Below are 25,575 nucleotides of genomic sequence, written 5' to 3' on the forward strand. Positions count from 1 at the left end.
CCACGCGGGGTTCACTTCCGGCGGCCGACTGCCCCCGCCTCAACCCGCCCCGCCATCGGCGGCGCCTCCGCGCGCGTGCGCCGCGGCCCCGCGTCTCCCCAGCGGCAGCGAAGGAGTTTGGAAGTTCAAAATGGCCGCCGCGGCGGAGCCCGAGCTGCGAGCGCCCGAGTAAGAGAGCGGCTGGGAGGCTCCCCGCCATGGCGCCTCGGGGAGGAGGGAGGCAGAGGGAAAGCGCGGGCGAGGGGAGGCGGGGAGGGTGAGCGGCGGCCCGAGGAGAGGTGGCGAGGCAGGAGGAGGGAGATGGGGGAAGGCGGCCGCTGTTGGGGAGAGGGGTTGCTATAGGAGCCGGCCGCCCGGCCGTGAGGCGGCCCAGCGGGGCCGGGGCACGGGAGCCGCCTCCCGCCGTCTGGGGACCGGGAAGGCGGAGGGAGGGAGGGGCGCGGAGGAGGCCGCGAGCCGAGCGCGCGCGAGCCGGCCCGCGGCCGGTGGGGGGAGGGGAAGCGGCGCCGGGACCCGCGGGCGCGTGCCCTCGGTTCCGCGTGCGCCTTCCCGCCTCGGGGCGGGGGGGGCTCCGGGGCTGCGCTCCCCCCCCCGCGCCTTGTGCCGCTCCCGAGGAAAGGCTTTCGCCGCCGCGGGGTGCGGGGGGGGGTGGGTAGCGGATCCTCTCCCTCCGCGCGGTCGCGAGGCCCTCCGCCCGCTCCCGGGCCGGGCCGGGCCGGGCGGGCGCCCGGCGGGGCTCGGGCATCGCTGAGGCGAAGCTGGGCCCGCGCCGCCCCCCCCGGGATCCGTCCCCTCCACCCCGCGGGCCGCGGCGCTCCGGACGAGCGGGGCGGGGGGTGGGAAACGGGCCGGTGGACGCCTCGGGGCTGCCCCTCCGCCGAGCCGCTGCCCGCCCTGCGGCGAGTCCGCCTCCCCCGGGTCCCGGGCGCTCTCGCGTTATGAAAAGCGCCCGTGCTGCTGGAAGCAAAAAGCGATTTGTTGCCGCCAGCCCCTCCTTCCAGCCCTCGAAATGACTGGCAACTCCCGGCTCCCGCTGGGAAGCGGAGACCGAGCTGCTGCCTCCCCGCCGGAGCGGGGCGCGGGGTGCGTTTTCCTGGCAGCCCGGTGAGCATCGTGAGGTTTCGGATTGTCGGCACCCACGAGCTCGTGGACGCTTTCTCCTCTGGAACTTTTGCCTGGAGTTGACAACCTAACTCTTACTTTATTGCTGCTCTTCACTGTACAAACGTTTTAGCCACGTAAACTGCTTTCTGTGTTTTTTTCTCCTCTTAAAAGTAGAGATTTGAGGCTTTCCCTTTTTTTTTTTTTTTTGTTAATTGCAGGAGTAGAAAACAGGTAAGGAAAAGCAGTGGATGTATATTTGAACCGTGTAAAGCCCGTTAGCACATGAAGAAGAGCAGCATTGTACAGAGAAACATAACTAAGGGCGATAAGGTAAAAACAAGCAATAGGGAGCCTGAACGTAGGAAAAGATGGGTGAAATCTCTCTGCAAATCTTCATGAACTTCCTATCGTTCTTCTCCTTGAATCCAGAAGTAAGAAAAAGTGGGAGCTATAACAGGATTGTGTCACAATTCTTCCCCAGTTAAAGCCACTAGCATCTGAACATGTAGTTACCCATTTGCCTCATCACCTTCTGAAATTTTCTTAAAAGGTTTCTCATCCATGTCATTAAACTTCTGAAGCATTTAGATGAAGTAAAAGCTTTTCCATGGTTTGGTGGAATTACTTGAAACAAACGGATTCCTGTACATGAATAAACTCTGAAATACTTCATGCGTATTAGTGAAATAGTCATTTTCTAGTTGAGATACAAATGCAGAGCAAGTTGGTGGTTGTGTTATCAGTCCGTGGTGGTGTAAGATGGTGCTGTGTCTGGCGCCACTGCTTCCAGCTTGCTTGTGTGGAATGTAAGGTGAGGTTATTACATAACATTAAAATCCATATGATAACAAAATACTTTCCCCTGTAGATTTCAGTGGCGATTTCCGCTGCCATGAGAAGGAAGACTTAATCTGGAGCAGCTTCAATGGATGTGATTTTTGTCATTCTGTAATATTTTGATAATGTATTGAAGTACCATTAATATGTTATCAGGGACTTATACAGCATCCTATATCTGGCTAAAAGAAATCTTTAAAGATGCCTAGTTCCCTTCAAGTTCTCCTTGTGACATTTCTCTGCCCTTTAGCCAACTTATATCACTGACATGCTTGCTCTGGATTGCAAAGCCAAGTTGAAAAAGTTCTACATGTGATACTTTTTCTTTCTTTTTCATGTCTTTTGTGCAGAATGGAACATAGAGCAAACTCATTTGAAGGCAGTTTGTCCTCTTTTTTTCTGATCTTCTGTTGTCATAATGGCGTAGAGTGTCAGGACAAAAGCAATTAAGAAAAACTCCTTTCTATATGCTTTGAGTAAGCAGAAGTAGCGGGAAAGATGTAGAAGAAAAGCACACAGCATTCTGTCTTAAGTCTCTGAATATTGCATATTTTTAGCTCAGTCTGTTCCCTTGGGAAGTTTCTCATGTCCGAGCACTGAAGTGTTAATGGTTTTAGCAAATAATTTTGGTGTATGTGGCAGAAGAGTCTGGATTATTTAATAGTACTAGGATTTGCATGAACTCAAGCAGGAGAGAATTGGTTACTGCACTGTTTGAGATCCTGTCTTTAATTAGGAAGACACTAGCTGAATTTGCAGTGGAAGTGGCATCCCTTAGGCCTGGCGTAGAACACCTCTGATATTTTATTGGATCATTGATCATATTCTTCAGCAACATCTGTCATATGAAACTAGTAGAGAAGATGCCTCTATGTTTCTGTGTGCGTCCCCCCACCGTTCCTGACCATCATGTTTAGGGATTTTCTTTTCAACAAATGAGGCTTGGGATACAGGAGGAGCTGTATTTAAGGTATTGAAGTGTTAGCTAGTAAATTCCAAAAGTGTAGCATGGATGGGGTGAGTTTGAACAAAGGTGAACCCTGGCACCTGTAATATTTGGCAACAGATTTCAGAGACTGATATCCGTCTTACCGCAGACAGTAACTTAACTGATGTTTTGAAGATCAGGAGGTATTGGCTAAACTGTAAAAAATTTATTGGTAAGCCAGTTTCAGCATTTCAGGAAGATAATATAAGTGAATGCATAATGTCAGGACTGAATTTTATAATTTTTGAAGTTATGTAGCACACTATTTAAATTGCTTGTTGCTGTGACTAGCTAATTTAAATGCCTTTTTTTAGAAGAAGAAAAAGAAACATTATACATTATTATTTTAATAACCTGCTGTAGACTTTTTTTTTTTATGCAGGGGATTGGACCAGATGATCCTTTGAGGTCCCTTCCAATCCCTAACGTTCTGTGATTCTGTGATTTTCTGCTTTTTTAGCCAATGCCATTTTACAGGTCTAAAGATTACAGCATTTTCTTGGGAAGCTGATAGTCTGCTGTGTGCTACCAGAAAGCTTTTCTGAAATTAGACTTCCTTAATTTATCCTGTTCCTCAGTACTGTTCCCTGTGTGGCATAAGTAATATAAATGCAGGATAAGAACAGTTCTTGGTTTTCTAACAGTGTGTACACTTATAGAAGGAGATAGCAGTTAAGAGAATCAGTCGACTCTGCGTGAGATTTTGCCGGATGGTTTCATGAGATGGTCAGCGTCATCCCTTGGGATAAGTTTGATCTCTAGAGCACAACTGTTGTGCCATTTGAAAATACTTTTCAAAGGCATAGCTTGGGTTCAGCGTCGGAGAGGAGCAGCAGATAGGATAGGTAATGGACTCACAGGACACATAAATACGTAGCACTGTTGCGTACTATTTACAGATATTGTCCATATAGAACCTAAAAGCATAAGCATTGATTTCACCCACACGTTTTGTTTTCTTAGTGCGTTTGCTGTGTCTTCCTTCCGTAGTATTTCTTTTTGCCGGCGTAGCTGTCTGTTGATGGGGAAGTGTGTATCTGCTGTTAACAGCTTAGTTACATTAGTCGTGCCTTTTTAATTCTCCCAGAGGTAGGTAATTAAATGGCAGTTAGTTTTTATCATCAAAAAGACTGTCAACACAAGATTAAGGACTGCGGTGATTAAGGACTACTGATCTGTAGTTTGGCTCTTTTTTGCAGGGTTGAGGACGCTGATGCATCGGAGAAAAGTGTAAATGAAGAAAATGGAGAAGTATCAGAGGCAGACCAACCTCAGAACAAGCACAGCCGGCACAAAAAAAAGAAACACAAACACCGAAGTAAACACAAGAAACATAAACATTCTTCAGAAGAAGATAAGGACAAAAAACATAAACACAGACACAAACATAAGAAACATAAACGGAAAGAGGTAGCTGATACCTCTGACAAGGAAGATGGACCAGCCAAAAGAACTAAAATTGATTTTTTAGCACCTCTGGAAGACTTGGAGAAACAAAGAGCATTATTGAAAGCCGAACTCGAAAATGAATTAATGGAAGGAAAAGTCCAGTCTGGGATGGGATTAATATTACAAGGTTATGAGTCAGGATCTGAAGAAGAGGGGGAGATTAATGAAAAAGCGCGAAATGGAACACGACCTGCAGCTAAGTCAAACACTAAGGGGAAATTAGAACCTGTGGACAATAAAACTAGTTCCAAGAAAGCAAGTAAGAGTGAATCAAAAGAAAGGACTAGGCACAGGTCTGACAAAAAGAAAGCCAAGGTAGGAGTTGATGGAATCAAAGAGAAGACAACTAGAAGCAAGTCAAAAGAGAGGAGGAAATCCAAAAGTCCTTACAAGAGAAGCAAGTCTCAAGATCAGACAAGGAAATCTAGGTCTCCAATGCTTAAAAGGCGATCTCAGGAGAAAAACAGAAAGTCTAAATCTCCCCCAGAGGATAGAAGTAAGGCTGATGATAAAAGTAAATCAAGAGATCGCAGAAGGTCTCCAGTTGTAAATGAAAACAAAAGCAGAGATCGTGGTAGAAGATCAAAATCTCCAACAGAATTAAGAAGCAAATCCAAAGATAGAAGATCACGGTCCAAAGATAGAAAACCTAGGAGATCAGAGACTGATAAAGAAAAAAAGCCAATTAAATCTCCTTCTAAAGATGCTTCATCAGGGAAAGAAAACAGGTCCCCGAGACGGCCTGGCCGTAGCCCAAAAGGCAGAAGCTCGTCTCCGAAGCAACGGGAAAGGTCAAGAAGAAGCAGATCCCCTCTCTTCAATGATCGTAGGTCTAAACAGAGTAAATCACCCTCACGAACCCGCTCTCCGGTTAGGAGGGTGAGGAGTAGGTCTGCAGAGAGGAAAAGAAGAGAATCAGAAAGAAGGCGTCTGTCTTCTCCCAGGTAACTCAAAGATGTCACACACCACCACAAAAATGTGTTACAGGGTGAACTATCTTCCATTTCAGTGGTTGTCTTTTGGTTTTGTTCTGAAAACAGCTGTTCAGAAGGGTAATTGGATTGTGGATTTTATTGTGAACTTACTTTGTTTGTGTTCAGTTTTTAAAAAATACTCCCCCCAGCTGTCAGACATGCAAATTCAGCTTTGGTTGTTGAAACCGTGGCTTATTTGCTGCTCACACCGTTCCTGGAAACAAGTTCCGTGGCTCGAGTTCTCGGTTTTGTCACGCGCTTGGATTCAGATTTTAGGTTCTGTTTTGTTTCATAGTTCTGTTGCTTTCAGGAATTTCTGTGGAGTGAAAGTCCCCTCCACTCTTACATACCAGCATTGGCTAAAAGTGGGTCATCAACTGCTTTTCCCCTTCAAAAAAAACCCTAATGATAGAGTCAGCACCTGTGAATGTAAGCAAATCTTTTATATCAAGATTTTCTTCTCACAGTCATTTTTTTCGTAATATTTTATATTATTTGTTTGCTAGAAGTGTGGTAGTGTTGCTTTTTTATTGTTGTGTTGTAGATCACTGCTATATTTTGCATACACTTAAAGGAGAAAGACTGAAATCTTTTTTAGTCTTGGTATTTTTTTAAAAAGACAATTTAGCCTGTGAAAGCAGTCACCTTGAAATTTAATATAAACCATGAGACAATAATTACTAGCATCTCCTTCTCCAAAGCTGAGAAGGCCTGGAGAGTAAGTTCTCAAGCAGAGAATATAAGTGTTAGCGTTTTTGGAAGTCAGCTCATTAAATGGAAGCAGCTCAACAGGCAGAAGAGTTCAGCATTACTTTTGGACAATGACTAATTTAAAACCTTTTATCATGGGGTTTAGCTTCACCCACTCTGAGAATGAAGAACAAAATGTATTAATTTAAAACCATACATTGGAACCACGAAGATCTAGCTCAGTCAATAAGCGCCTAATAAACGTGAAAGTCTTTCTGCCCGTGTCACTGAAGGTTACTCTGGTTTCAAGTGTAGGGTGTCTTCTACAGGTGCATGGTCAGCTTATTTGTCTGTAGGACAGCTTAACAGTGCTGCGGGTACTTGGAGGATGGCCCCAGTGGTGGAAACCAGGTGAAGCAAGTTTTGTAGGCACCAGCAGTTTGTCTGAGTGAGTTCTGGTGCATCAGGGATGGATCAGTGCAGCCACTGAGGTTCTTTGACATGGAATTGGACTTCTCTTCCATAGCGTTTTGTGTCTTTCAGTTTTCATTTCTCATGACTGGAGAAGAGAAGGCTCCAGGGTGGTCTTATCGCAGCCTTCCAGTACTTAAAGGGGGCCTACAGGAAAGCTGGAGAGGGACTTTTTACAAGGGCCTGTAGTGATAGGACAAGGGGCAATGGCTTTAAACTGAAAGAGGGGAGATTTAGATTAGATGTAAGGAAGAAATTCTTCACTCAGAGGGTGGTGAGGCAGTGGAACAGGTTGCCCAGAGAAGTTGTAGATGCCCCATCCCTGGAAGTGTTCAAGGCCAGGTTGGATGAGGCTTTGGGCAACCTGGTGTAGAGGACGGTTTCCCTGCCCATGGCAGGAGGGTTGGAACTTGATGATCTTTGAGGTCCCTTCCAACCCAAACCATTCCATGATTCTATGACAGCTTGCATTGCAGCTGGTTTGGAATAGTTGACTAGACACTGCTTCAGTGATGCATGTGTCTAGAATTCTGCTGTCAAACTCCTATTTCTGTAACACCGTGGTGAGTAGCGTGTGAGTGAGGGACTACTAAGAAATATTTCCTGCTTGGAAGTGTTTGCAAATCAGCAGGAATGATCTTGTCTTGTGGGACATCCTGAGCTAACTCCCAGCTACGTTGGAGTTATAACTGCCTGTAATTACTCAGGCTGCCAGAGAATTTCGGGAGCTTAAATGAGCAACTTTAACCCAAAATTCTCAGTAATTTTTTCATGTTTGTTTCCAGTGTTCTAATCACGTGAGATACTTCTCAAGCCTTTGACTGAAGTTACTCATTATATGACGTTACTATGAATTCCTAACCAGCTTCTACTTTTTGTCTCATACCAGTCACCCCTGAACTGACACCATTTTCTTTACAGTTATTTTGATTGTGTTTTGGCACCGCAACCACTTTGTTAGCCAGGAAACTTGGAACTGTGACTTTTTTTGTAATACTGTTCTCAAGAACGTAACGTAAATTCAGAGAGTTAAATGGTTCACCAGCTCCAGCATTTGAGTCTAGAGTAATTTCTTGTAGAAACTGCCAGTACTTCTTTGTGTGCAGAAGTTTTCCTTCTGTCCCACTGTTTACTATTCTGCATCAGCTCTGGATGCCTGGTCATTTTACGTAGCCAAGGTAACTGAAGCTGATGTAACAGTCTCAAAACAAACAAAAAACCATTCCAGAATGGGTGGAATTAATCTTTCAGGCCCAAGAGATTTTGTTCATTGACAAGAGAGAACACCTGAAATAACTTGTCCCAATTTGATTTTTTTAAAAAAAGAGGAGGGAGGGGGAGAGATAGAGTAGCAACATTTTCTTTAAACAATGGTGTGCAAATATTTTCCAAGAATTTCAGTTGCCACCTCATTAGAGTAATTATTAAATATTTTTAACTTCCAGCCTTTCAGATTTTTGATCGAAGTCTTGCTGTTGGAGAATACAATTAACCTTTGTAATGTAGTTGTCCTATCAAGGATTTTTTTTTGAGTAATCATGACACAGTAGAGACAAGAATAAACAAATTTTGAGTAGTATATAGTGTCAAACTTGGATTATTTTTTAATTTGAGAAGGATCAGTTTATGTGTTAATTAAGAATGATAGTTTTCAGCTGCTATATTAGAACATGTGAAATGTTGAAGCCATCTGATTCTAGTGCCCAGATTGAAATAGATGTAAAGTCATTGCTGTGGAGTAGCATGGCCCTAAATTTCAATACTGCATTGTAAAGTTGCTGAGAAAATTCTCAAGAATTAGTTTTTAGGTTTTATTTGTTGTGTAAATACTGTTTCTGATAAACATGAGAACAGGCCACTGTTTATGTGAGACTTAAAAACAAGCTTCAATTTAAAATGTCTCTTAGCTTTGTGGTAGTAATTAACAAACTCTGTTCCCAGAGTTGTCCTGAACCAGACCTGTGTGTGGGCACACATCTCCCGGGGTGGGCAGACACTCACAAGACGGGCAGCCAGCTCTGTGACATACTCATCCATCCCTCCCTCAGGAGCCTGCCTGGTGGTCCCTTGCCTGCAATAAGATTTTAAAGTGTGCTTTTAGAGGGAGTTGAAGTTTTTGTTTCCAGCTCGCTCCTGATTTCACTACCGTTTTCCTTCTCTATTTTCAAGAACACGGACCAGAGATGATATTTTGTCTAGACGTGAAAGATCAAAAGATGTTAGCCCACCCAGTAGATGGTCTCCATCCAGAAGGAGGTCTCGGTCCCCCATCAGGAGGAGGTCTCGTTCACCCCTTCGACGCAGCCGATCTCCAAGAAGGCGGAGCAGATCTCCTCGGAGGAGGTAAAGCCATGCTGCATTTTTAAATACATTTTGTAAAATATCACTAAAAGAATAAAGATTTCTACCTTATGTTTAAAAAGATGATGTACTTTTTTTGTCCACATTTATATGTGCTAGCATAGTCGGATTTGTTTTTTCCTCCATGAATTCATTTGTTTTATTACTTGGAGTCATTATGTACCTTGATGTTTTGTGAATAGGTTTTCCTCCTTTTCTTCAAAAAAAATAAACCAAAACGCCAAAAACCCAAACCCCTCTTGTTGTTACCAGGGACAGAGGCCGAAGAAGCAGATCTCGCCTTCGAAGGAGGTCCAGATCACGTGGTGGCCACAGACGCAGGAGCAGAAGCAAAGTTAAAGAAGACAAATTTAAAGGTAGCCTTTCTGAGGGTATGAAAGCAGAACAGGAGTCTTCATCAGATGAAAAGTAAGACTTAATTTCTAACTTGTGCTGGTTTTCTATCTAAAAACACAGATCCACTTGAGAAAGAACTGACATTTATCCTCATGGATAAATGAGGGATAACCCTCATTTTTGGGTCATCACCTACAACCTTATTCACATTTTAGTACTTGTGATCCTGCCAAATTGCTGTTGGGATGATGTGGAAAACTTTGGAGTATGCAAGAAATACTAAGACCTGTTGGCTACTGGGCAGACCTGAGGGGATGACATGTTGTTCAGTTTCTAGATTCAACTTGATCAGTATCTTGTGAAAATATTTGGTCTGTTGCCTCAAGCTTATTGCTTGAGGAAAAACTGTAACAGCTGAAAGGATTAATTGCTATCTGCAAATTGTTTTTATATTTGCTAAATGTCTGCTTAATCCAGTTGCACCAGAGTATGCATTGTTAATCAAATTATTGAGGAAGAATGATGGTGGAATGAAAATGAACAAGGGAGGGTTGTTTGTTTCTTTGTTTTCTCTTTAAAAGCAGTTACTGTTAATTGTTTGCAGTTAAAAATGAAATACTCAAAGTCCCAATGAGACACCAAAAGGTACATTTTCTCTATGAGGAGATGTAAATAAACACACTGGGATTTCATACACCCTTGCTTTTGGAGTCAGTTGAACAGCTATTGTTTAATGTACCGTGTGCTTTGTACACCAAAGAACTGCGTTTGGTAAAATTCAGTAGATAATCTTATGTTTATGATGTTATATAAAAAGTAATTGTATTTTTACAGTCTTGAAGACTTTGATTTGGAAGAAGAGGATGAAGAAGCAGAGATAAGACAGAGAAGATTACAGCGGCAAGCAATTGTTCAGGTGTGTGGTTATATTATCACATGGGTTACAGAAACTAATTTTATGCTTTTAGTGTAAAATGTTGCCATAAAGAAAGGCTCTTGGCCTATTACTATGTTATGACAGTAATTACTAGTACTATGTTTTTTCCAATTAATTTACTGTAAATGCTAGTCTCAGTTAAACTTTATACTTCTATTGCAGCAGCGTTGCTTTTAAAACTGAAGCAATTATTCTGTGAGTCATTTTTGTGCTGTGGTTAAACGTCCTCTGATAGTGCTATGACATGCTAAAATGTTCTTCAGTTATCTTAATCTGTGGGTTTTCTTTGTGGCTGTATCATTGACATCATAATGTCAATATAACCTTAAGTTATGGGTCAATTAACCTTAAGTTATGGATCAGTTAACCTAACTCGTCAGTTTGTTTCACATAGAAGATTCCCTTGTCCATTTCCAAAACTTCATAAAGTCACTGACATGGGTTCTCCCTTCATGAAAGTAGGGAATGTGTTCAGTTACATGTGTGAGTTCCCATGAACTTCTTATTCCTGGTAAAAAGGTAACAGTGGTAACAGGTGATACGTGGTAGAGACCCTTGAAAGGCAGCTGTGGACAAAGGGATGTAGTTTTGCAGCACAAGTCCGGTATCTTTTTTCAAGTTGGGGATTTGGCACAGGTAGGACATCGTAAGCAAAATGCTCTAGCGTGTTTGCTTCATATATAGTTATAAAAACACCAGTTACAAGTTAAAATGCTTATTTTAAGCAGCACTAAAAATAGTTCATTGTTTGACTTTTATGCAAAGCCCATTGTAAAATCCTTCAGAACTATGACTGAGCAAAACCAAGACAAGTTACACCTGTTGTTGATCCCTACAGGAAGCAAATTCCTGAGCTTCATTCAACAAATGGGAAACTTCTACTTGTATTATTGAACAGTTCTACCTTGATAACTGAGTGGTATCAGCATTTATTCAGTTTGATTTTTAACTTTTGGGAGAGGAAGTAACATTTGTATAATTTCATACTACTTAAGTTAAAAAAAAAAAAATTTGTAAAGGTGTGGTCTGGTAATTTTTTAACACGTCTGAAATTTTTCAACAAGAATGAATGAATAAATAGGATTTCCAATTCAAATAAAAAAAAAAATCTTAAAAGTACTTTTCTCTACCATAACACTAATAAAAATGGAAAAGATTCTAGGATGTAAGCTATAAGATCATTAATTTTTCTTTAAAGACTTTATTTCATTACTTACGTGCTAGAATTGTTTAGTAATAAATCTATTGGTACTGAAACTTTGTCATGCACAACAAAATAGTTAATCTTCAATAAAAATACATGAATTTTTCAGTCTTTTATGGTCTAGGCTGTGATGCATTGTAGCAAAATGAGTTTTCAAAAGCTGTATCCCAGTCTGGAAATAACCTGTTGCCATTAGAGATGCAGGCGATTATGAAAGCAAAGATTAGAGTTTGGCATAAACCATCGAAAGAGTATAAAAATTAAATAAATTAAATAAATAAATAAATAAACTAAATAAATTGTGATAAGCTGTGATGCTTACATTAATAATTAAATTTCTTTTCAGAAATACAAAGGCCAGACAGAAGACAGTAATATATCTGTACCATCTGAACCAAGCAGTCCTCAGAGTAGCACGCGTAGTCGCTCAAATTCCCCAGACGACATCCTGGAACGAGTAGCTGCTGACGTTAAGGAATACGAGCGGGAAAACGTGGACACGTTTGAGGCATCGGTCAAAGCCAAGCACAACCTCATGACGGTTGAGCAGAACAATGGTAAGAATCTGAAATCTCACTGCACGGTGCAAATTCTGAAAGCCCGACTCCTAAGCAGAGCACTTGAAAAGAGGCATTTTGCTTAGTTTCCTTATATATTTCCAGACTTGGAAGTGGATTGACTTTTTGGACAGAACTTGAGAATGCTTCCACGAACATGATGGCACTTCTACCATAAAAGTAAAGCTTTCTCATTAAGGAGAGTGATACGAACGGAATGTGCTCTCTGTGTTTCTAGTAACTCTTAACACAATTCATGCTATAAATTTGGAAGAGCAAATAGTAATGTCTGTCTTTATCGTTAAGAATCACCCTTTTTAACTTCCAAATTTTTCTTTTCCCTTTTGCATGTTGTTTTCTTAGAAGCTTAATGTAGTCCTAGTCTTTGTTTTGAGGTGGGTTGGAAACCAAGCCCGTTTTGTCCCTTTTTTTGGTCAAAGCCACTGTGTTAGAAGAATATAGGTGAGTCTGTAGTAATTTAGAGTGATTAAGGCTTTTGAAAGTCATTGCTACTAAGTCCGTTTTGGTGGCCTATCTTCTTGCTGAAGAAATGGCTATTTCCTCCTCTTCCTGCACATGATCTACTGTACAACACTATTGAAAGGAAATAACTCTTGATAGAAAACCTGCCTTGTGCCTGCTGTGGCAGGAGGAGCATGGAGCATCTCCCAGTGCACCCTGCAATATTGAAAATCAGCTGCTTTTCTTTTTTTCTTTCAAAAGTGGATTACTGTACATCTTCCAGGTAGTCAAAAGGTGTGACCAGTTGCTGTGTGGACATCCTGGATTTGTTTTTAACTAGAATCATAGAATGGTTAGGGTTGGAAGGGACCTCGAAGATCATCTAGTTCCAGCCCCCCTGCCATGGGCAGGGACACCCTCCACTACACCAGGTTGCCCAAAGCCTCATCCAACCTGGCCTTGAACGTGTCGAGGGATGGGGCAGCCACAAGTTCTCTGGGCAACCTGTTCCAGTGTCTCACCACCCTCTGAGTGAAAAATTTCTTCCTTATATCCAATCTAAATCTTCCCTCTTTCAGTTTAAAGCCATTGCCCCTATATACCCTTGTAAAAAGTCCCTCTCCAGCTTTCCTGTAGGCCCCCTTTAAATACTGGAAGGCTGCAGTAAGATCACCCTGGAGCCTTTTCTTCTCCAGGCTGAACAGCCCCAGCCTGTCTCCATAGCAGAGGTGCTCCAGCCCTCGGATCATCTTGGTGGCCTCCTGGACCTGCTCCAGCAGCTCCATGTCCTTCTTGTGCTGGGCACTCTAGAGCTGAATGCAGTATTCCAGGTGGAAATGTAGTAGTTTTCACTGAAACTACTTCAGTTTCTCTTCAGGGTTTAATTGCAGCAGCACGCCGTTTAACGAGAGCTGTGAAACCTGCCTGACTCCTCGGGAAATGGTTGGGCAGTATCCTTGGGGGCTAAATACTCTGTGTGCCAGGGAATGCTTCTCCTGAAAGTAACAAAGCTGCATCTCCTTGGGACTAGTGTGCTGCTCTGTGGTTTGCCCTGGTGTTCCCTCGAGCAGTCTGTTTTCAGATAGTTGTTTCCACCTACATCACAGGAGAACAACCTTACACACTTTCTCTGCATACCACAAGTTATACTTAGTCGTCTTGTGTGTGACAGACCATTTCTGTGTCCTTTTTTGTCAGAGGCGTGTGCTGCTTTCTCATGTTGTCCACTAAAGTACATGAAAATATGACTGCTAACTACATAAGATGCTTTTAAGGTATCAGAAAGGTTTGTTTTTAAAAGCAGGTCAGTGATACTCAAATCTGGGAATTTCTTATATATTGGTAGGATTCTAGTTTGGAGGTGGCTATGACAACAGGTGGAAGCAATTGATGATCTTTCTTTGTAAGAGCTATTTTTTTATTTATGTCCTGACCTCATACAGAGGCAGGATAGTACATCACTCAGGAACTGTTTAATAACTCATTGTGGCCCAGTGTTGAGTAACTGGAACTAACAAGAAAATTCAAGGAAGTTGCTGGGAAGGTCTGTATCTTGAATCAGTGGTGTGACCTGTCTCCATAGTGTGAGGTGACAGCTCTGTACCTCGAAACAACAGTGTCAGCACTATGGATGAGAGTTTTTGATGCTGCCAGAAGATTTTAGGCTGGTTATTTTGTATAAAAGTGGCTGTATCTGAAGCATCCAAGGTTAACCATTTCTTTTGCTCCAGTGCTGAATGCTCCGAAGGGAGAGCCTTTGCTTTGCCGTGGTCGTGAAGGGATGCGGCCACAGTGTGTGGTGGGAAGTGGTTTGAAGTTCACTGGCTGTCACTAACGTCTGCTTAATTTATATTTCTTTGCTTTCACCTTATCAACCAAGTAAAATGTCTCTGGGATTCAAAGGTGATTAAAAGGTGAGAAAGGGATAATGTTGCCCACATGAAAAATGTTTCTCTCAAACAGAAGAATTAACGTGGTCTTTGACTAAAAGCTACACACCAGGTCCTTTTTGACAGGGCTGAAGAAAACATTTACAAAGAAACAACTTCTGGGCTTTAAAACTGTGATTTTTAGTAAAACACCTCGTGATTAGCAGAAAAGCCTGCACTTGTATATTGAAAACATGTCTGTATTTTATATATATATATATATATATGCACACACAGTCATTTTATATTTCTTTTTATACATATATGCATAGTGTCATTATCTGTAGGTATCATGTAAGTGTGGACTTTTTGCTGTGTGAATTATTTGAAAGCCATTACACTTAATTTTTCCAGGAGGTGTAAATTTTGGAGTGCTTTGAAGAACTTACCCATTCTGAGTTTTGTATTTCTAGAATGTAAAATTATACTTGCTAGCAACATTAGTAGAGCTACCTGTTTGCCAACGTTCTGACCTTAGATTGTGTTGTAAAGATACCGAGTCACGAATTATGCTGGTAATAGTTACTAGTTTGTCATCTTTTTCACATTGAGTAATCTAAATTTCGTTTCAAGGTTCAGCTCAGAAGAAGCTGCTAGCTCCTGATATGTTCACAGAATCAGATGATATGTTCGCTGCATACTTTGATGTAGGTAATTCTCGGAGATGAAATATGTGATTTTCTTGCTTGATTTTTGTTGGAGAGTTACTGTCACTTGAGATTTGTGGGAGCGGGATTTGTAAAAGCACGTGTAACTGAGTGGACGGTACGTCCTGAATCTTGTCATCAGCGCAGGCAGGCAAAGTAGTTCTTAATTAACATTTCAGTGAAAGAAAACCTGCTGAAATTAGTGGGAGTTTTACCAGTCAGTGATCAGGGAATTCCCCTGTTGTTTGAGTAGCACCTAGAATGGCACACGGTTACAAACTCGTAAGTTACACTTTACGTAAATGTTACCACGCTACACTGTTCTAAATATGTGCTTTTTCAGAGGTTCAGGTAGTGTTAATTGAAAAGTGTCTAAGATATTTTAATTTGCTAATGATGCTGTGTTGGAGTAACGTGGTGGTTGGTTTGATGGGGGTTTTGTTGTTTGGGGTTTTTTTTTGATGGAGAGATGCGTTCCCTGGTTTTACTTTGCACTATTCCAGCAGCTTTTCTGTAAGTGTGCTGAAGTGACTGCGAATTTTGGCAGTCCAGTGACTAGTTTTGAGACTTTACTTGCTCTTCTCTGTAAATCTACTTCATTGTTGGTGGTTCGTAGCACTGAGGAATAAATCAAGACAGCAGCTCTTTCTTGGCTTAGAAATTCTCCAGTTAATTTTGGTTTATGGCAGACGTAATCTATTAGTTAGGGCAGAAGCATTGGTGACAGAAGGCTGCCATGGAGTCGCTCTAGTAGCACTGGTGATAATAATAAAATTTAAAAAATCAAACCCCCTTAGACGCAGAAAAAGGTAAATGCTTGGAGGATGGGAGGGGTGCTTTTAAAAATTTGAAACTTACAAGTAGGGATTTAAATGGCTTGTAAGTGAGCAGTTCCCCCTTCCAGAAACTGTTGTTCAGTTGAAGATATTCTTCACTACTCATGGATTTGAGTTTGGGATAATATATTGCCAAATCTGTTGAGACGTCAACAGCAAGGGTAGTAATTTAGTCATCGTAAGTACAACAGTGTGAAACCTGTGAAGTGGCACCAAATGAACAGAACTTCAAGGCTTAAACAATTCCATTTTCCCTGCAAATTGTTAAACTTTAGTAGTACAAACATACTGTAAGTAAAAAGTCTTATTGGGGTGCTCCAAAATAGGCATTCTAACATGTCTTGTCCAAATTTCTTGTGGGTATTAATTGAAGCTTTGCCCATTTATGTTTAATAATAGTTCTCCTGGTTGTTCCTATCCTCTTTCCTTGCATCAGCCTTTAGATACTGGTGTGTAAATAGCATTTTGTGTTCAGTAGTTTCTCTCTCCTACAAGATAAGTGTGTTTGGAGAGGAACAGTGTTTCGGCAGGGAAGGAGGTCTGGTAAGCAAACATCAAGGACAAACAGAGCACACCGGGAAAGCTGTTTCTTCTCTTTTTATTCCAGAGTGCTCGCCTAAGGGCTGCTGGGTTTGGAAAAGACTTCAAAGAAAACCCCAATCTCAGGGACAACTGGACTGATGCGGAAGGCTATTACCGTAAGTTGTGTCTGTGGATTTGCATGGACAGCTGGAATGGGGGTGCTGAATGGGAGAGATCCTCGTGGGAAAAGCACTGAAACGTTATCTAATGTACATGCAGCACAGTTCCTTTCCTGTGCATGCAATGTAATGGGTGAAACGAGGGTGCAGGTTTTATTGAAAAGACTCCAGACTGACAGAATCAGAGTTTGTTCCTCCCCATTTCCACAGAGCTGGGTCATCTAAAACATTGTACGCTATGGAATTATTACACTGTTTATCCCCTGGTTCTGAATTACACAGAACGGTTTGTTTTTCTTTGGAAGTTTCATTGTTGGTGTTACTCCTAACTTTACGTTGCTTGGTTTTACCCTGCAGGTGTTAATATAGGTGAAGTTCTAGATAAACGTTACAACGTCTATGGTTACACTGGGCAGGGAGTCTTCAGTAACGTCGTGCGAGCCAGGGACATGGCACGGGCAAACCAAGAAGTAGCGGTTAAAATCATCAGGAACAACGAACTTATGTAAGTAAAGTTCTTGTTTAATAAAGCATATGGCACAGCTGGGTGTTTTTCGAGATGTGATTTGAATCTCCCTGTGTTTCAAGCGAGGTGACAGAGTACAGCTGTGATTCCTGCCTTTTCTGCTAAAGTGAGCCCGATAACGGGAAGCGCTTGCGGACTGTGTATCCACACTTCCTTACAGCTGTTGCCTTTTCATCAGGCACTTTCTCATCTGCACAACTGCAGGGAGCAGTGGTAGCAAGAAACGAGGTTACAGTTAATTACAAGGCCTGCTCAGCCCTAAAATTTTTGGGGTGGGAATCATGGATGAAAAAAATTTGTTTTGATGGACCAAGTCAATTTGGCAGGCTACGGGTTGGATCCTAATCGATCATCTGCAGCTTACAAAAAGACATCCATGCATTAATTAATTTTGTATATTCTCTATATGTTTGCACGTATGTAAGATATATAAAAAAGGATGGGACTCTCTGTTGAACTAAAAAAATAAAATTTGAAGTCTTTCAGACTGAGTGAACATTAACAAGTGTGATCTACTAAACTGTGATGTGAAGACTCATCTATAATATTCATTTTCAGCATCTCCTGCAGTATTTCTACAGTCATGTATTATGTCCTCTTCCATTAAAGACAACTTAAGTGAAAATCTTTTCCATGCATTTTACCTTGGAAGCTTTAAAAGCTGTCTTGCTGTGTGTATAACTGGGTTATTTTGAGTTATACGAATAGATATCTAGAAAAGTGATGTGTGTTTTTTTTAAAAAAAAAAAAGCTGGGGATGATGAGCTATTTCAGTTTGGTATGTTGTATAGATAATCAGTTTGGGTGTGTACTTGACTCTAATCAGTTTAGCTTATAACTTTTTTTAATAATGTAAGCAGTTAAGTACTTTTTTTTTAAAAAGTAAACTTCTCAAGTGAGTGCTGTTTGAAACTAAACATTGTACTACAGGAGGAAATCTTATTTTACCTTTACGTGCAACCAGGAGGGAGGAGGAAAGGATCACTAGGTTACAAAGGCACAGTGAAAATCAAAGAATTAAATAAATTTAGCCAGTGTGTAGACACTGACAGCAAACCACTGTTGTGATTTTTTTTTTTTTTTTTTTCTGTTAAGCAGTGGTAGGTTAAGTAATGACAAGACAGTTCTCATTCATGCAAGCGAATGGCTAGATTTAAACAGGGTATTAGAATTTCACTGATTTTGTTTATTTTCTAACTGTATTTCTTTGTTTTCAGGCAAAAAACTGGCCTAAAAGAACTGGAATTTTTAAAGAAGCTGAATGATGCAGATCCTGATGACAAGTTTCATTGTCTGCGATTGTTCAGGCATTTCTACCATAAACAACATCTCTGTCTGGTGTTTGAGCCACTCAGGTAAGCTGAGAAACGTTTGGGTTTCTTTATAAAAAATAAAGAACTATTGAATGAGCTTTGCCTTGTTGTTCTGGGCTATTGTTTTGATGCCTTGGTCTATTGCCAAGATTCAAAAATGCAAGGAACTTTCTTTAAAAAACAAAAATAATTAAAAATATATATATAAAAAAAATCCGGAGGCACAGATCCACAGACTGCTGAACCATTTCTGATTTACTTAAAGTATCATTGTGAATTTAGTCTGAACAATGTTGGAAATAAAAGAACGTATTATGAAAGATGGTTCATCTCACCAGTGCTTCTCTTCAGAATTTTTGTGTGTGTGTCACAATGTTTTTATCAGTTTTCGTAATTCTCTATTTTATGGGTTTGGATTAAGAGTGTATTCCCAGAGAGGCTCAGGAAATGCTGTATATTCTGTGAGGGGTACATGTATAACAGCAGCCTAAGGAAGAGGATTGTTAGTGCTTTGCACGCTCACTTTTTCCTTTAACTGATTCAGCTCTTTTGGCAGGTTTACTGTAGACACTGTGTTGTGGTAGATCTGGATGTATCAACTGCCTTATTCCCATTCCTGCTTAGAGACATCAGTTGTTCGTATCCCAAGTTTTCTGCGTATGTCATGTTTTAATTTTTGCCATGTTCGAGGTGAAGATAAGTTACATGCTGAAGCAAAGCAAGGTTTATGAAATTACTGATGTATTTTTATTGATAAGCCATGTAACAAATTGTTTTCTTGTGCTGCACTGAGTATAACTCAGTTGTACATTATTTAAATCCAGTGAGGTTTTTGCCCCGAAATTGTGGTCTTTTTATCTGCTGTTTAAGTCATCAAAAAACTGCCTCCTCAGCTTGTGCCTCTTGTGTACTTCCTTTTTTATTTATTTCTTCAGAAAACGAGTACCAAGGCAGCACAGTTGTCCAGAAAATGCTGCTTATGTGCAAGTAAACCCTCTCAAATTAGTCTTGATTAAAAATGTGTTCTGAACTGTCAGTCCAGTCCAGTAAGGCTGGCAGCTGCAGTACAGGACAGGTCTGATTGACCAACATTTCTGTGTCATTGCCGTGGCTAAGAGAGGGATGTCAAGTTCCATGTTGCTTTTCTCCAAAAACATCTAAAGCTGACTGGTTTCTTCACATTTGTCGTACAGTTTAGGAGGCCACTATGTTTTTCCTTGTTAAGGTGTTTTCTGTTCTTTCTCTCTCTTTATTTTAATAGTATGAATTTACGGGAGGTGTTGAAAAAGTATGGGAAGGATGTTGGACTCCATATTAAAGCTGTGCGTTCCTACAGCCAGCAGCTGTTCCTGGCTTTAAAGCTTCTTAAAAGATGCAATATCCTACATGCAGATATTAAACCAGATAATATTTTGGTGAGTAAGAAATAATTGAAACTTATTTTGTACCGTCTAGCGTGTAAAATTATGTATTTGAAATGAATAGAATTCTGTTAATTTAGGTGAAGTAAAAATTTAACTGCAAATGTTAAGGATTCACGTTTTGGTATAAAATGCTCAAGTATATATACTTCTTACAGAAGTCAGAAATGTAATACAGTATTGAAATTAATTAATACAGTATTGAAATAGAATCTTTTATTTAGTACGGTCTTTCTCAAACAAACCTGCATCCACTTGTGTCTTTTTAGAAAGCAGATCTTCCAAAGTAAGACAGTATCCTTTCTTTGGAGCTATCTTGGGACTTTTTCCAGCAATAGTTGGAAAATGTTCTTGCTTTCAGCAAAATGGAATTGGCTTGTTTGAGTCTGGATGGAGATTTGGTTTGTGTGTGTGGTGGTTTAGCCCCCCAGGCAACCAAACAGCACACAGGTGCTCGCTCACCCTCCCTCACCCCTGGGGGATGAGGAAGGGAATGAAAGGGGAAAAGGGAAGGAGGCTCATAGGTTGGGATAAGAACAATTTATAATAACAATATTACATGAATATATAGATGTATAATAATAATATACACAAACAAGTGATGCACAGTGTAATTGCTCACCACCCGGTGACCAACGCCTGTCACGTCTCAGCAAACGATTCCGAAGCAGATAAATCCCAACACTGCAATCCTGGACAACTGAGAGGACCAGAAAGAGGAGGAAAGGGGCCCCCCGAAGAGCCCTTCTTCCCAGTCAACGCTCATCTATATACTGGGCATGATGGTGCAGGACATGGAATGCTCCATTGGCCAATTTAGCCCTCAATCCTTCCTAAGGGCAGTTGTGGGCCCTTTGTTCCAGCCATGCTCCCCCCAGCCTGTTGTGCTCCTGCACATTAGCAAAACATGGGAAGCTGAAAGGTCCTTGATGTCTCAGCACCAACTAGAAACATCAGTGCTCTACCAACATTCTTCTTCCAACAAATCCCAGACTAAAACCAAGAGCTCTTCCAGCTGCTAAAAAGATAAACTAACCCCGTCCCAGTCAAAATGGGGAAAAGCCCTTAGTGCCTTTTATCTTTCCTTTCTATTTTGGTTAAAAGTTTTGGTTAGCAGAGTGTGAGAGTTACATCAGAGGAATCAAACACATCTCCTTTGGTTTTCTTGGTGGTCATCCTTGGGAAACATTCAGGTTTTTACTGTGTTTAAAATGTTGGCTTCTTGCCATAGCAGCAATGACTTCTGTGTAAGCATGAGAGGTGTGCCTGAATGCTGTTTTTGAGTGGTGCTCGGGATACTAGAGCTGGAAGTCTAAAATGATGGAATTTCAGTATCTGGAGTGAAATCGAGGTCCACCAAGGATGTTTTGGTAAGGAAAAAGCATGTGAAACTGACCATTTTTGTGTTTCCTAGGATCTGAAGACAGTGTCACTTTCAATTTAAGGTTTTACAGTTTCCTTAGAACACAGAGAGGAAGGATTGAAATATGGGAAGAACTTCCAATTTAAAGGCTGAACGTTTTTCTTCTCTCTGACTCCAATTTGTTGTTACTTTCACGGTGCTGTCGGTAACTGTGTCCACAACCAGTGCTGATGGATATTTACGTTTAACTTTCAGGTGAACGAGTCTAAAACGATATTAAAGCTTTGTGATTTTGGGTCGGCATCACACGTGGCAGATAACGACATCACCCCGTACCTCGTCAGTAGATTTTATCGAGCTCCAGAAATCAGTAAGTACCTCTGGACTGGCCGCACCTGTCGTAGGCAGTAGCAGGATATACCAGCACCAGCAAACGAGAATTTGACTGGAATTTACTTTCTGTTTGGTCTTAGCAAAGCATCACTCTGGGAATAACGATGGCAGTCAAAAATTCAGACTTAGCAAGCATGCTTGGGTGGCTCTTCATGTGTGTTGGTGCTGAGCTCAGTGAGGACAGGGAGGAGTCACTCTGGTTGTAGTTTTGTTTTAATTTAGAGGTATTGTTCTGACTTCTTGTTTTTCACTAACTTAATTCGTGCTGCTTCATTTGGGCGTTGGGTAGAAACCTCCCTTTCTAAAACAGGGGTGCTGCAAAAGTTAAAAGATTTGCATCCCTCTTTGATGACTTCTTATTCCTAAGAGGAGGAGCACCAATATAGTTTACAAATCAGAATTTTTTCATCTGTCTGGTTTTGTGATACTGTATCTTTTAAGGCTGCCTTAATGGAATTAACTGGAATTGCTCTGTTTCAGTTATAGGAAAAATCTATGACTATGGTATAGATATGTGGTCTGTAGGCTGCACGTTATATGAACTTTATACAGGAAAAATACTCTTTCCTGGCAAAACCAATAACCATATGTTGAAACTAGCCATGGATCTCAAAGGAAAGATGCCAAACAAGGTAAGAAAAAAAAAAGTATATGATTTTTTAAGTAATATCTGAAACTGCTGTAATGAATGTACTTTCTTTTTCTCCCTGAATTCTGTTTCTTATGTACATCTTCTCTTAACAGCAAGTAAATATCAGGCATTGCTCTGACTGTATATAATTAATATTGATTTAAAATCTTATGAAGTGAAAGTTTACAGCTTCTTTTTCATAGACTAAGTAGAAAGTGAAAGCAGAAACCTTCTAAGCACTGACCTGAAAAAAAATACGTAAGTCAACGGAAGAAACTGTGCACTTTTTCAACTAGTTTGAACTGGGTTTTTTTATTCAATCTAGACGTTTCTTGCTGTGATATATTTTTCATTAGTATTAAATTATTCATGTTGCAATGAGTTAGTAGACGTTGATGTTAGTTGTGGAATTTGTAAGACACAGAACTTGCCTGAAACTCTTGCCTCTCCCTCGTTTTCCAGATGATTCGGAAAGGTGTGTTCAAAGATCAGCACTTTGATCAAAATCTCAACTTCATGTATAGAAGTAGATAAAGTGACAGAAAGGGTAAGTCCTTAATGTGTCGACTAACCTATTACTGTTTTCCAAGCTTTCCTGCTGTTATGGTCTTTCAAATGTATCTTGACACCCTAATCAAAAATAAAATTTTATAAACTATTAGAATGTCCTTTTGCAGCAGTACGGACAGGTTACATGGCTATAAACTGCAGCAGAGATTTTTCCTACAATTTAGGAACGCGTTTAAGAGAAATCTAACTGTAATGTTGGTAGGTATGCAGGGTGTCTCCACACAGTATATCCTTAAATTACTAATAAAAAAAAATTGTGCCTTCATTTTAGAGAGGGATGTCCAACTCCAGTGTGGTGTGCTTTTGTTGTAGGAAGTCACTAACACTTTCCGTATCATTTTAACATGGTGTATTTATCAAGAATCACGGAGTTAGTGGTCAGATGTAGAATCATAGAATGGTTTGGGTTGGAAGGGACCTCAAAGATCATCCAGCTCCAACCCCCCCTGCCATGGGCAGGGAAACCCTCCACTACACCAGGTTGCCCAAAGCCTCATCCAACCTGGCCTTGAACACTTCCAGGGATGGGGCATCTACAGCTTCTCTGGGCAACCTGTGCCAGTGCCTCACCACCCTCAGAGTGAAGAATTTCTCTCTTATCTCTAATCTAAATCTGCCCTCTTTCAGTTTAAAGCCATTGCCCCTTGTCCTATCACTACACGCCCTTGTATAAAGTCCCTCTCCAGCTTTCCTGTAGGCCCCCTTTTAAGTACTGGAAGGCTGCGATAAGATCACCGTGGAGCCTTCTCTTCTCCAGGCTGAACAATATGGAAACTTCCCATGTGGAATTTTGATGTTCTCAGTTAACTGGGATGTTAGGTTTGTGCATGCACCTGCTGTTGGCAGGAGATGCAGCCTGGCCTACCCCGACAGCGTTATTCCCACTCTTTTCCTTTGCCTGCACGAGGATTTAGGAGTCCCTGCGATGAGGGAGGGCGTTGCCGATGGGATACAAGACAACCCTGCAGGAAAGTCGCCGCAGAAGCTCTGTAGAAGGGGTAGGGGTTTCGTGCATGACTGCTGTTCTACAAGGCTGCCGTTTTTGTGTTTGTAGGAGAAAGTTACTGTTATGAGCACCATTAATCCCACCAAGGACCTGTTAGCAGACTTGATTGGGTGCCAACGACTCCCTGAAGACCAGCGTAAAAAAGTGCACCAGCTAAAGGACTTGTTGGACCAGATTCTAATGCTAGACCCAGCTAAACGGATTAGCATCAACCAGGCTCTGCAGCACGCCTTCATCCAGGAGAAAATCTAAACCAGACGAAGAAGTTCAAAGGGTTTGAGTAATTAAGATACAAAGACTGAAGAAATTTCACAGCAGTTATTAATGTATATAAACATAAATATTTCCCCCGCAAAGTTGAGGAAGAAATGATACATTTGAATTAACATCAAGGCTGATATTTCTTTTAGAAATGTTAGAGTAATTTCTGTTTTGTGTCTTCTGTGAAAATTTTCACTGTAGAACTGTTTTAATTGCCAAGACTGCACAGAAGTACAATGCTAATGTATATGGTTGCAGTTCGTATATATTATAAAAAGAAAAAAAAGCCTGTTATAAAAAAAAGAAAAAGAAAAAAAAAAAAAAGAGCAGTAATACTGGGTGGTTGATTTGTTTTTAGCAGACTTGGCTTCATTTTTGTCTTTCCCAAATGGCCAGCATAAATGCTGTTTATATTCACGTTTTCCTAGGTGTGTGTGTGCAGGCCACAGCAGCATGCCCTTGGTGTAGTCAGTGCCGAAGGGGGCCTGTTCCTCCGTGAGCCTGCCCGCAGGGATGTCTCCTCTTTTAAAGCAGGTTGTGTGCAACTTTCAGTACACTGAAGGTAAGCTACCCCATCGCCGGCACCGGGGTTTACGCTGTTATGTTACTGGAACAACTGGCAGAGGGACGGTAGCGTGGTGGCAGAACTCCCTGCATGTCTGATAAACGGTTTGTTTTTCTTTTCCGGCGTCGCAGCCCTGGCGTGGTTACGGCTCCCGTTCTGTTCTTCACGTTGGGAATTTTGAAAGCGCGCGCTTGATGGATAGAGCGCCTTCAGTGTACTGTTTCTTACCCCTTTAATTTTTTTTAATCGACTCGCGATAGACTTTGTATACTTTTGTTAAATGCAGCTCACTACGATGCAGAGCCAATACTTACAGGAGAGTTTCCGTTTAGTAACGACATCCACTGGGATCTCAGTCGGAAGACCTTATATCTAAAGGCTAGACAGACAACACAGTGAAATTTTTAACTCTTTGTATGTCATTTTGAAAAGTGTACTGCTTTATGCTAAAAGTGTTTCGTTTGCTCATTGTTTTCATTATTTGTGATCATGTTGTCTTTCAATACAGGCATAAACCTTCCACTCTTGAACAAAGCAGCTGCTTTTTAAAAGCGGTAATTGCTTCTTTACCTTTTATTTCTTTTGTAAATGAAGCTTTTCTTTAAGAAATGTGACTTTAAAGTGTTGTCTCTTGCATAAAACAGTTGACACTTACTTACTGTAAAGTGAAGATTGTTCTGCTGCATGTAAAGTGGACCATGCAGATTTCTGTATGTTTTCAGTATGCATCATTAGATAATAAAGTCTTTTGTGAACAAGGCATTTGTAGCCATTTTTAAAAGAATCTGTCTTCAGTGATGGTAAATCAGGTAATTTGTAAGAACCACCCCTGCATTTCCTGTTAATGATTTAATTAAAGGGATTATTAAACGTTATGATCTTTGGGAGAGCTGTAGGCTATGTTAATTAGCTATATAATTATCACTGCTTAACCAAAAACAAAGAAAAAAAGAAAAAAACCAAAACCCTACAGATAATGTCTGTCTGCTTTCGTTGTAATGAAATTATTCCTGTAGGATGTAGGGTTAAATTCAGGCTTTAACT

General features: G+C 41.1%; 1 protein-coding gene across 1 annotated transcript; it reads left to right on the top strand.

The window, feature by feature from the left end:
• Positions 1 to 103: 103 nt before the first annotated feature.
• Positions 104 to 25,085, top strand: PRP4K (pre-mRNA processing factor kinase PRP4K). Its single transcript, XM_086608433.1, is given in 17 exon segments — positions 104 to 168; positions 4,129 to 5,322; positions 8,683 to 8,856; positions 9,127 to 9,282; positions 10,045 to 10,126; positions 11,698 to 11,908; positions 14,872 to 14,945; positions 16,389 to 16,479; positions 16,840 to 16,987; positions 18,226 to 18,363; positions 19,583 to 19,736; positions 21,361 to 21,475; positions 21,979 to 22,130; positions 22,592 to 22,650; positions 22,652 to 22,676; positions 23,754 to 24,031; positions 24,395 to 25,085. Coding segments are annotated over 16 exon segments (3,015 nt in total). The 5' UTR covers positions 104 to 130; the 3' UTR covers positions 23,958 to 24,031; positions 24,395 to 25,085.
• Positions 25,086 to 25,575: the final 490 nt, after the last annotated feature.

This window comes from Tauraco erythrolophus, chromosome 3 (assembly GCF_009769465.1).
Source record: "Tauraco erythrolophus isolate bTauEry1 chromosome 3, bTauEry1.pri, whole genome shotgun sequence".
Taxonomy (NCBI): Eukaryota; Metazoa; Chordata; class Aves; order Musophagiformes; family Musophagidae; genus Tauraco; species Tauraco erythrolophus.